The sequence below is a fragment of the Trachemys scripta genome, chromosome 1 (genome assembly GCF_013100865.1).
Source record: "Trachemys scripta elegans isolate TJP31775 chromosome 1, CAS_Tse_1.0, whole genome shotgun sequence".
Lineage (NCBI taxonomy): Eukaryota > Metazoa > Chordata > Testudines > Emydidae > Trachemys > Trachemys scripta.
The window spans coordinates 179,737,014-179,749,890 of NC_048298.1; the positions used below are offsets into that span (position 1 = coordinate 179,737,014).

Sequence of the window (12,877 nt, forward strand, 5' to 3'; positions counted from 1 at the left end):
TCTAGGATTGTAATGAACGCTAATAATCAGTAATAGTAGGAATGGATTTGAACAAGCCAGAAGACATTTGCATATTATCTGCATAACAAGGAAAATTAAGATTGAAGTAATAATGGAAGAGGCGAGTCAGAGCTGCTTATAAATACAGAAAAGCATGAGGCTCACCCCAACCTGGGAAACAGTGCAGAGATCTGAGAGAACTGGGTGGCCTGAGATGAATTTTTAATATTCTAATCAGGAAATATTGATTAAGAGATTAACTAAACCCAGGAAATTATGTCCCTGATTGTCTTCTAGAATGGCTGAGCTCTTGGAGGTAGAAACTCCTGAAGGTTTACTCATTTTGTCAATTACAATAGGGGAAGAGATCATGCCCTGGACAGCCTGCTCATAGAGCCCATTGTGGCCTTCATTGAAGTAGTCTCTCAAGTATAAAGCTTAAAGCATGATTCAAAAAGTTTTCATACTCTGAGTTCCTAAAAGTAACATTGGGGCTACACAGTGACCCCTTCCGAGCTCAGAGACAGTGACTGAAGTAGATAATTATCCAATGTAACATGAGCAGCAAGAACATTAAACAGATTTATGAAAAAAGTTGCAAATCAGAGAAAATAAGGACCCTTGCTACACTTTATACTGTAGTGGTGCCATGAGTTTGGTACAGCTTAGGGTTGTTGAAAAGTTCCAGTTACTATGTATGCAAGGTATTGTGAAGTTACCGCATCATCAACATATGCAGTGGAAGAATTTGACACGGTGAAGAATTATGATCTGATGTAAGTAACCACTACCATTAATAATTTATATTTATGCATAGGGCAGGCTTGTTTGCCAAAGCTATGGTGAGCAATTAGTTAAGAGCTGTTATATTTGCCTGGACAGTATCAATATACAAAGTTTACCTACAACTGATTTAAGTGGACTGCTCATGTGAGTAGCCATCCACATGCTTAAGTCTTTTCAGGATCCAGTGGCTAGACATCAGCCTTTTACGAATTAGTTGATGTGACTGAATAATTTTAGCCAAGAACAGTCCAATTTTGCCCTTTCTTTTCGCCCAAAAATTGCCATAGACAGGCTTATTTTTCTACAATTGATATTTTGGGGGCAAAGACTGTTTTTGCAAGCATTTGAGCTAGGTGCCATACAACAAGGTTCTCCTGTGATTGGAATCTTTGTGATATTAACTCACCCATCTTGTCTCTCTGGAATCTTTGAAAGCAGACATAATACAAATATCAATGCATTTGTTAGCCACATAATTTCTGGAAATAATTCTTGGTCTGCGGATTATTATGGACAGATTGTAGCAAGTATTTAATATTCAGAAATGTTGATCCATTTCGAGTTGATACCAACACTATGTTATGTTTTTGTTCAATGATTGGCTGAGGGTGTTTTCCAGTCAGAATACTTTTGTGGATTCAAAATTCAGTTTGTGGGGGAAATTTTTTTTTCCAATGTTTGCTTAACATTTGCCCCTTCCTTTCAACATTGCCCATAGACTCTTTAACAAGTATATTCTCAAAAAGTAAGCACACACAAAAAGGAGTAAACAGATTCAAAGCAAATTTGTTAAAAAAATTAAACATAGCCACATACTTTTCTTGCAATATTCACCCAGCTGTACCACTCAATCCCAGAATGTGTGAAATGGTTCTTATTATGTTAAAAGAATCTCCTTACAGGAAATTAAAAATGCATCATTCTAAAATGCAAAATAAAACAAACAGCATATTGAATTGTTTGCAAGCAATTCAGAATGTTTAGTACTGAAAAGTTAATATTTCTGTAGTCAAAATCTATCCTAATTTGCCAATATGTCAATGCAGAAAAGACACTGTGCATTCTAGGTGTCCAATACTGCACATGCTTTTCCTAAGATCTAACATTGAACTCTTTTTAATTTTCATCATATTCAAAGTCTTTGCTTTCTCTCTTTCCCTCCCCCCAATAGAGATCAGTTTTGAAAAGCTAGCATAACTGTGGATATAACAGGCACCTTGTTTTGTTTTATGCTCATAGAAATTGAAACTAACGGTTGTTGGTTTCTTCTTCTTCAGATATTTGGTTTCTATTCTTCACATATTTACTGAAAGATTTAATCCTTACCCTGAGGAAAATAAACAGAAACAAGCAGTTGATCAGAATGGTATTCAGAATAAATACTACATAAAAGACAAACAAATGCATATGCAAACCCAGCCAAGTTTACTTTACAGGGGGAAGAGAGTATTAATGTCATTCTGTTACTTTTGAAAATTTTAGTCATTTATAAAAAGCACCTAAGTGACTTAGGAGCCTGCAGCCCATTAACTTTCAATTGGAAGCCAGTTTCCAAATTACTTAAGCACTGAAAGAATGTGACATATAAAAGCACAGATTGGGATGAACTGGGAGGCAGGGAAAAACAAACAAACAAAGAAACTACCAATGTTCCTGATGAGAATGTTTCAAAGAAGAAGTTGTTAAAGTTTTCTTTCTCTCTACCATTCAAAGTGATTTGCAGTGAAGTATAGAAGCAGATGAGATCTCCCTGTGAGTTTTTTTTGGATGCCTACACCACATGTGAATCAATATCAGACTGTTCATTTCCATGTCACGCATTCTTTTTGTTTAATATACAATTCTGCTCAGATTGATATATAATGCAACTAGTAGAGAGTCAGGAAGTTTCTTGAATAAATATTGATCAAGGTTATTTAAAGAGGAATAAGTCTACTACCTCAATACAGCAGAAAGCACCTACATTTTATCTCACCTGATCTAGGCCCAGATCCGGGCCCTGATACATTCCCAGCAAAAGTTCAGCTGAATCCTCATGACCCAGTCAGGCTAAATGATCTTGGAATTCTTTATAGAGTCCAGAAAGTAACCTCTCCCTAAAGCTGATTTCATGATAGTTATGTACCGTCAAACTTAATTCTCTTCCCCTGGTGCACAGTTGCTAACTTTACTCCCTACCCTGGATGATACCAGTAAACGCAATGCATCCCTGATGGCCCAATAAGGGATGGGTTTCTCTGAGTGACAATTAGTAGAAAACAGCCTGGGTCGAGCAGCATGGAAACCTTCCTCATTACAACTTCATCAAGGCAGTCAGTGGCAGAGAACGGCAGCCCAGTTGGATAAAGCTCTGCCTTAGACAATGAAGGATCAGAGATAAAGGAAAAGTTTAACAGGCTCCTCAACGGCGCCTGCTGCTGAGGCATTATCTGCTAATCATAGAAACCCAGCCCCTGTTCCCCACGGGCAGGGGCAAATAAGGCGGCTACCCCCCGTGCCCGGCGATTTAAAAGGGTCCGGGCCTCCAGCCGCCGGAGCCCCGCGCAGTATGGAAGGGCTGACCGCGACCCGCCCCGCCCCCTTCCCAGCCCACAGCTGCTGCAGCGAAAGGCAGCTGATCATCGTAGAACTTCATCTCCCTGGCCAGGAGCTTTCTTCCCGGCGGGGCAGTTTGCAGCTATGATTTTGAAAATGAAGTTTAGGGAGATCTTTCTAGCCAAGTGCCTGGTGGTTTTATTCTCCTGTGTAAAAGGTGAGTTTGCACCGGCTGTTTGCTCTTTCAGGCTGGCTTTGCTTAAAAGGGTACTGAAAGCATTTTAAACGGTGGTAGATTGTTAACACCCACTTCTTGTACCCAGATAAGGGTGATGAATATCTTAACAGGGTGTTGATTAGGCCCATCTATGCCACAATGATAATTGATTTAGTGACCCAGTTCCAAAAGGGCTATAATTTTCAAGATGGGACCTATAACTGCACTATCCCAGGGTTTCACCTAGTTATGATAATTTGGGGTGGTGTCCACACTGCACATTTTAAGCCTGCCCTCTGACTCAGTTGTAGTTGAGCAAGTTATTACCACTGTTTTAAATTATTCCTTTTATAGTGCTTTTAATATAGAAATGTGTAAGCACAATTACATGTGACAAATGTAATTTGTCTCTGCCACAAATCTTCTACTTAAAGCTAAATAGGAAAGCTTGGGGCAGGATGGAGGACCTGATAAAATTCTTGGATCTTACTTAAATATCATGGGCTATATTCTTCCCTGGTTTAACTCTACTAAAATCAGAGATGAATTTGGCCACTTGTCTCTAGGAGAATTATCACTATTGCCACAGCAAGTACAGTGTAAATAAATAAATCCTTTAAAGAGTGTTATACAGCCCTCTCATCTGTAGCTAGCCCTATGAAGCAGAGAAGAGCAGATATTTGGGAAAATAGCAATGGGCTCTTTAGGGTAAATTCCTGGCCCTGATCCTTGGCCACTGACTTAAATAGAGCCAGGATTTCACCCTAAAACTCTTAGGGCTTGATCCTGCAAAGCTGTCAGCACTCTGTCCTCAGTCCAGGCAGATTGCTTAAATACATGCTTCACTTTAAGCATGGGAGTAGTCCCACCGACTTCAAAAGAACTATTCACGTGGTTAGATTGAATCATGTACTCAAATGCTTTGCAGTTGGGGGCAGAGTGCTCAACTCTTTGTTAAGCACATTGCCTCACTTTTCCCATTGGTAAAATGGAGATAATGATATCTACCTTCTTTTGCAAAGTGCTGTAAGATCTCTTGGCTATTATTATTTTATTTAGCTTTCAGTACAGGGGAACCCATGACCTGAGCTTGCTATTATAATATTTATAATAATACTTTGTAAATGATTTTAGCTTCACGTTAACAATCCTTTATCTGACATTGTATTAATATAGGTAAATGCCAGCATGGAGTTTTCCTACTGCCCTCAATGAAGCTGTTGCATTTTTTTCGTAACCTATTCAAGAGCGACTTCACTGTGCATCATGTAGACCCATTTCTCTTTTCTAGTAACAAACATTTTAGTAAAGGAAAACAGAACTGTTGACAGTGCAAGTATTTTTTTTGCACAGGAATATTAAAAGAAAGGGTGATAAACACAAACGATCATCTGGTAGGATGGGGTCCATCTAGGTTGTAAGTTACATTAGGTGCATACATATTAGTATTTATAGTTATAGCAATTGTTTTTTAAAACTTTGATCTAACATTTAGTTGCGATTGTGGTTTATAGATTAGAACAAGTAGTAGTGAATTCAGTACCCAAGAACTATTCATGAATGTCCGGAATAAATCCAACAGTAGATCATTTATGATGGCTATTTAATGTTTTCTATGTACTGTACAAGGACTAGATAAATAAGGAATATATTCTTGCTATGGACTTAAAACAGACTCTTGACTTCCTTGAATGGTTCTATTTGTTTAAAATGCTTCTTTTCTCAGATGGGTAAAGTACTATAAGTGCAGCTCCTTTTAGTTCACCGCACATGAATCATCCCATCCCGTCCTCTTTGTGACTGCAGCTAAATTCTGATCACTATCCTTTGCAGAGTATTTCAACTGGCACTATCAAAAATATTGTTTCATTGTCTATAAACAAATGTTCGGTTTGTTTGGTATGCTCAGACTTCTGCTCCACTGATTTGGGAGACCAAGCAAACTTTTAAAGACCTATCAGGATTGTCTGGTCCAGAGCTCCCTCATCTACATATGCAAAATATAACTAATAATGAGTAATAATAACGCTAAATATCTGGGAGTAATTCTGAAGAGTAACAAGTATTTGAATTACATTCTTTTTCTTTGTCAAAGATGCTGCAGGTTTTACAAAGGGTGTTGGTGCTCCTGTTAACACTTATTGGGACAATGAATATTATTAAAATAGTTACTTCCAAAAGTGAGTGATTTCAGAATGTTCCATTAGAAATGCTGAATGCTTTTTAAGAAACTTGATAGCTCAATAATAGCTTCCCTTTGGGCTGGCGGATGCATTGCATGAAACTAGGGTCACCAGAAAGTGTGAAAAATCAGGAGGGCGCTGAGGGGGAATAGGGGCCTATATAAGACAAAGCCCCAAATATCAGGACTGTCCCTATAAAATCGGGACATCTGGTCACCCTACATGAAACTCTTCATCCTCTCTTAGGCTCTAATGGGCTGTCCCTCTCAGATTTCTCTAAAAATTATTTTGCTGCATAAGCATGAATTTCTATTTTTTTATTTGACTTCAATATTACTATTCCACAAAGCAGCAATTAATTTTCAGTTTTCTTCTCTGATGTATTTTATCATATCCTAGACATAACTTTTATTATAAATGATGATATATTATAATAAAAGATTCATAAACCTAGTTTCTCTCTATGGGGAAAAGAACTTGCACTGTGTTTTTATAAAAATAAAATTCAGCGTAGCTCACCATGCTACCAGTACAGCTTTATCCTGTAGATTGGAGGGGAATTAATTTAGTAAATGGAAGATTCATTCAGAACCAGGGATTATTCAAAGTTTTGCTGTTAATTAATTTATTTTATTTGAAACTTATGTTGGTATCACTAGGCATCACCCTAGGTAACTCGGGGGGTGGAAGACCACGAGAGTTGATGAAGCCCCCCCCTCCCCCTGCTCTAGGCCAAAGTGAACCAAAGCCCCTCCATGTTAAACTTTACTAACCTCACAAACCAGCAGCTGGAAAGCGGTAGTGATAAGGGGAACCTACATGCTTCTAGCTGAAGGACAAAATAACGTGCAGAAGGGAACATTGCAAACAAGCTACACAGCCAAGGTTGTTTAATGTAACCCCTACCCGGGGGAGGTAGGGAAGGAAGGGGGCAGGAAGGAAAGGATAAAAAGGGAAAAACTGCTTGTATCAGGGTGCTTGATTTGAGACATGCTGGTCTCCTAGTGCCTATTCAGAGCTCTTGAATAAACTTTGTCTGCTTCTCCACCCTGGTGTGTTCATTGGCACGAAGCACACCGGGCAACGAACCCCGCTGTTACCCCCCTCGGGCCCTTTGTGCCAGCAACACTTACAAGCATGTATTTAACCTGTCTGATAGTTTCAATATTATTTATCAACTTGCTTATGCAGTACGGGCTATGAATCCACACAAACTTTTGTTTGGAGTCAGTTTCTCATTTGAAGTCCCCTTCAGGCAAAATCTGTGCTCTAAAAACCCAATCTGCTATTACTATTCAGTATGCAGAGGCTGTGACTTTTAGATTTAGATTCAGTTTGAGATAAATGGGCATGAGATCTTGTGACAGAACATACCATAGAAAGATGAATGTTTCTTTATAAGAACAACATGAGTAAGGCCAAACAGCCTTTACCTTTCTTAATACCAATATTTAGCCCTTATGTGACACCTAACATCTTCAAGTGCTGAACAACCACTTGCAGTAGCACCCTTGTGAACTGGGTATTATCCGTTTTGCACAAAGGGAACTGAAGTCAAAGATGACCTGAAAAGAGGGAAAAACCTGCCTTTGGGCCTGTGTTTATCAGGTGATAGTACCCCTGAAATAGAGCTCTTGGAGGGAGGGAGTGTATCCTGAGGTCACAGCAATGTGGGAGACAGGACCTCTGGGTCTGACTCCCACCTCTGTCACTCACTTAGGGTACGTCTATCAGGGATCGATTTATCGGGTCTAGTGTAGCTGCAATAAATCAATCCCTGATCGCTCTGCCATCAGCTCCAGAATTCCACCATGGCGAGAGGCGGAAGCAGAATCAAGGGGGGAGTGGTGGCCATTGAACTTCACATCCTCGTGGCGCGGGAAAGTGATTCTAAGTTGATCTAAGATACATTGACTTCAGCTACGCTATTCTTGTAGCTGAAGTTGCGTATCTTAGATCGATTTTTTTCCCCTCCTCCCCCCCCCCCCCCCAGTGTAGATCAGGCCTCACTGTGACCTCAGGGAAGTTACTTAGACCAAGATTTTGAAGATGGACTAAGGACTTTCAACGTTCAACTCGAGACACATTAAAGGAGGCTGATTTTTCAGAAATCGCAGAGCAGCTGCACTTTAACCTGTCTCAAGTTTAAATTGAGGCACTTAAAATCACTGGTCACTTAAAAATTTTGGCCACAGGTTTGAATCGTCAGAAGTGTTTTGAGTAATTTTGGCTGCCTCAGTTGCGGGTGCCCATCTTGAGGCACATACAACACAGCCTGATTTGCGGAGGAAATGTGCACTCACAGTCCTTATTGACTTGGAGCTGCAGTTGCTCAGCGCCTTTGAAAACCAGGCCCAAGGGATCTTAAAAGGACCACCTCCGAAACCAAGACACCCTGAAAATTTGGCCCATAATGTCTCTGTGTTCAGAATTAAAATGGGGTGTTGAGAGGCTTAACTAACTAATGTTTGGGAGTTGCTTTGAGGGCCTGAGATGAAAGCAGCTATATAAATGCCCCCCTTATTAATGGGGAATCGTTTGGGAAAAGTGGGAGTTTAACTTTGACCAAGTTTATTTAATGCTGCAGTGTTTACTGTTAACTGTCATCCATAGATGCTTTGGACAGAGACTGATCTGGCTGTATTGTTTTTCCCGTTTGAAGGTTCTGCAGACAAAGACCCTAAAGTGTATGGTATTCAGAACAGTTCTGTTTTCTTGAACATTCCTGACTTCAAAGTGGAAAAGCAACACGAAATAATATGGCTCAAAAATTCAATACACCTCACGAAAGGCAAAGGTTCTAACGTGAAATATTACAAGGATAGGAAAAAGTATGAGATGTTCACCAATGGAACCCTGAAAATAGATTGTCTGGTGGAAGAGGACAGTGGAAATTACAAAGTAGCCGTGTACAGTGCCACGGGACGTCTGCAAGTGGAGAAGAACTTACTTCTGAGCATTCAGGGTGAGTCACGTTCCATGTCCCTCCCACCATAGCTGGGTGAACCCCCTTGTTCCCATTCTCTTCTTCTTCTGAACGGGTCTTCATCCTGTTTCCTTGTGGTCTCTAACTTTGCCGCATGGGCTCCTTTTCACTGAAGAGTTAATTCTTTTGCATCTATTCCCTTTCTCTGTTCCTGAATGGATTCCTCCTTTTCCTCTCTTGCCAGGTGAGTCTCCCTGTTCCCTTCTTTCCCTCTATTCAGTCCCTCTGCTGTCTTGATTTCTTCTCTCTCTGACATCAGCCACAAACTCTGCCAGGCAAACAGAATGGTATCTATGAACAATGGAAGAAGTTAGCTCAGGTCACACTGAGCCTTTGTTTTGCTACACAAAATATCCAGAAACCCTAGTGTTTATATATACATTTGGGAGGGATGGGAGGCAAGGGTCTAACTTGGAAAAAAAAATGGTGGTAGGACTCTTCCACGCTCCTCCTACAAAATAACCCCTTTGAGACCTCAAAATGAGATGCTACTCACAATGGATTGTGGAGATGTTTGAACTGTTTGCATGCTCTGCTGGGCTCAGCTCCCTAACTGGGGTTCAAATATACCCCTGGACTCCGCTAGGCTCCTTAAGCTTGTGTTCTTCTCCATAAGACACACATTTTGGAACCCAAAACGACAGCTCAGGAGAGTGCTAGTACATGTGCTGCTGCCCAGTTCAAGTCCTGATTTCACAACAGACAGTGAAACTTTTTTTTAAGCTTCCATTCAAGGGACTGATACCTCTAGGTTGTTTAACCAGTGGGATGTGGAGTAGAACTGTGCTCTGTACATTTGGAATACTTAAGCAGTCTCCCAAAACAAGAGGCTGCTGAAAAAGTCTGAGATCTTGCACAAATTTCTGTAACATGAAGATTTTTCTTCTACAGTACTTTATTCTCATGCCTTGCTTTTGAGCCTACCAGCTTGTTTGCATGTTTACATCCTTCATTAATGTTGAACTGCTGTATCTGAAGCCTGACAATTAGTAAATGATTCGGCAACTGGCCCCCTATTTACTTGTAATTAACTGGGTCTCCAGTTTACTGTTCACTTGTTCCATCCCTTATAAGCAGGACTGGTTTGAATTTTTTTGTATTTAGAAATTGACAAAATTTTGAAGTTTTTAAAAAGGGCGGGGGGGAATGTTTGGAATTTTTTTCTTGTTTATTGACCAATTATTACAGCTGATCGACGACATTTAATATTTCAATCTTGAATTTTTTTTTATAAATGTCTAAAGAAAAGAAACGTGAGCAGAATTTAAAAAAATTACTATGACATTCATTCCTGATTTTCTACTAACTTGATGTATAAGCTGAAGGGAAAAAATGCAGAAATCTTTAATGTCTTAAGTTTTTCTTTATTGGGATAATTGCTATTTAGATGGAGGTGACCAGTATCAATTCAGACATCTTTGACTGGTTCCTTTCCCTTCAGCCAAGAAAATTTTAGAAGGAAAAGTATTGCAACAGCTCCATCTTGTCTCAACTAGCCTCCCTTTTCCTGCAAAAGGACTGTTATTACCATCTACAAGACTGGCCCTCTGACATCCTTACAAATTCAGGAACTAACTTCCTGGCAGGGACCATGAAACGTCTTTGGGAAGCTCATGGGGTGAACCACTTGGTTACCACCCCTTACCACCATCAGACAAATGGCCTAGTGGTGAAGTTTAATGGGACTTTGGGGGCCATGATAAGAGGCACAGCAAAGCAGGAAGAACAGTTAAAGCATGAATTATATTGTGTATGTGGACTCCTGCTGCCACTGCCGAAGCAAAGCTCTGAAGTGGTGACCACGCAAATCAACACTCTCTGAGCTATTGTGGCAGGCTGCCTGCTGACTCGGGTAGGCATCAGTATATTCGTTATACTTGGGTCACATTTTTCAAAGTTTACTGGTTAAGGCATTGGACTGGAATTAATAAGATTGGCATAGAATTTCTAGCTCAGCCACTGGCTTCCTGTGTGACCTTGGTTAAGTGACTTAATCTATCCTGTGCCTCAGATTCCCAACTGTGACATGGGGATGTAGCTCTTAGAAGTGTTGGGAGGACAAGATCCATTAGTGACAGGGTGGATTTGATTTAAATCACTAGACAAGAAGACTCAATTTAATCATGGATTTCTACACAAGTGCATTCTTGTTGGTTATAACCTTAATACAGATTATTCACAACTCAAAGATAGATGTAGGTTTCATTTTTAGAAGGTACACACTGTACATTTTTTAAGTGTTTTATTTTGAAAACTTTTCAGATTAGTTTTACAGCTATATCAGAAAATGAATGATTGTTTCGTTATTTCATTTACTAAAGGTAACTGAAGCAGATAGTTCACCTCCCAATGACTTCATAAATATCTCCAATTCAACAAGTTAATCATTAATATTTGGAGGATTTTCTTGTTCTCCTCCTAATACAGGATGACATCACCAGACACATTTACATTTTGTTTTATTTAACTAAAATAGCGTTGTGTATTCTGGGTTTTTTTCTTTCAACAGCAAACATAATATTTTAACAAAACAAGTTATATGAATTTTTTTAATTTAAACATTCAAGTTTTTTTAAAATCAAGTTTGTTTTTTGTTAACAGTGTTAACTAAAATAGTTATATGAAATATTTAAAAAAAAATTGACTGTCAGCCAAGTCAACATGAGAAACTTCAAATATTGGCTTTTCCAGCTAATTCAGTTGTCTTCACCTTCATTTTCCTGTTTGTTCATAATCTGGAAAAGAAAAACAAGCTTTCCAGCTTTTTCAGGTCCCAAATGATTTCTCAATTTGGAATGAATTAGTCCAAAGGAAGAAAATATTCTTTCTACACTGGCAGAAGAAGCTACTGCTGTTAAAAGTGAGATTATCACTTTAACAGTCTCTGAATCCAAGTGCTTAAGTGACTTCCACAAGTTCACTGGTGTGACTTTCTTTAAAACATAATCGGCATCTTATTCCCAAACTGGGTCTCTTTTACAGCCTTCTATGAGAGAATGGTATGGTAGATCTCAAATCAGTGAAGGCTACACTCAGAAAGACCTCAAGACTTCTGGAATATGCTACTCAAACAGTTTCACTTTTGTTTCTGCTGCCTGTTCCTCACTTCTCACATTTATCTCCAGACTTCTTCTCCTTGTCCAGATCTATTCCACTCAACAATCTTCTATTCAGTGAACTTTTTGAAACTTCTCACTTTTAGAGAGAGGTAAGGGATTGACTCTGTGTACACAAATTTGCAGATGGACAATAGGTTGAGGTCTGTTATTTCTCACCTCTATATATTATTTAAAACATTTTTGCTGTTAACAAGCATGTTATCTCTGGAGACACACACCTACAGTTTGAGACTTGCAAAACTAAGCATCTCTGATAGTGCTCAGTCTAGAAGATATGGACTCCCAGAGGGTAGATAGAAAGATTAACCTAAATAATATATACAGAAGCCCCTGGAACCCCATAAGATTGGGTCCCTAATCCACAAACAATTGGAACTCCTTTACAGACCTCTTCTTAAACATTACATGAATATATTGTCTCATACTATAGAATTTATAATCCCTATTCCATGATGAGATGCATTATAGCCCAAAGATACCTTAATTAAAACAATCTCTAGATGGATTTTTTTGATAAAATGCTTTGTGAAGAAAAAAAAAATCTAATTTAAATTAAAAAAATGGATTTTTTTAAACTTGATTTTTTTTAAATCATTGATTTTTATCTACCCTGCTTAGTGATGTGAGATGCTATGATGGCCATTAGGATCAGATAGACGAGCTGGGACTGAGAGCGTGTGGAGTCGGTTGATGCTACGCCCGGCTCGTGAGACAGCTCACAATGTCTGACACAATCAGGTGCTCCAGAGACATCTACACATAACAGATCACAGGACACCGCCAGTACCAGGTTGAGTAACCGAGACCGCCGACCACTTCCTTCCCTGATGAACCCATGTATTTATTCTCTAGACCGATACTGACTTGGACTCTTAATACATTCCATGGGTGGCCTACCCGAGTCCACTTATCCACTGATGCCTTAACAACTCCCACACCCCAATCTGGGTCTATGCTGGGTATGTGATATCTATGTACCTCATGAACCTTGTAACCAATACTTACAATCCCCCATAACCCAAGCCTGACCCCAAATGTACAGTACCTTCTT

At 39.4% G+C, this 12,877-nt stretch overlaps 1 protein-coding gene and 1 long non-coding RNA gene across 3 annotated transcripts in view; one reads left to right on the forward strand and one right to left on the reverse strand.

Annotated features, from left to right (window-relative positions):
* LOC117889075 overlaps positions 1 to 12,877 on the reverse strand; it is a 13,864-nt gene continuing 987 nt past the window's right edge. The window contains exons 2-3 of the long non-coding RNA XR_004648404.1: positions 8,672 to 8,975; positions 1 to 2,113 (exon numbers count right to left, since the gene is read on the reverse strand). This is a non-coding gene — a long non-coding RNA (uncharacterized LOC117889075). The remainder of the gene's footprint in view (positions 2,114 to 8,671; positions 8,976 to 12,877) is intronic.
* The window catches only part of LOC117889059 (T-cell surface antigen CD2-like), a 27,466-nt gene continuing 17,682 nt past the window's right edge, over positions 3,094 to 12,877 (forward strand). Inside the window, exons 1-2 of one of the 2 annotated variants that reach the window (XM_034792882.1) lie at positions 3,094 to 3,538; positions 8,384 to 8,686. In XM_034792882.1, coding sequence (XP_034648773.1) covers positions 3,466 to 3,538; positions 8,384 to 8,686 — 376 coding nt within the window. In that variant the 5' untranslated portion in view covers positions 3,094 to 3,465. The remainder of the gene's footprint in view (positions 3,539 to 8,383; positions 8,687 to 12,877) is intronic. The other variant, XM_034792889.1, reaches the window with a different exon arrangement.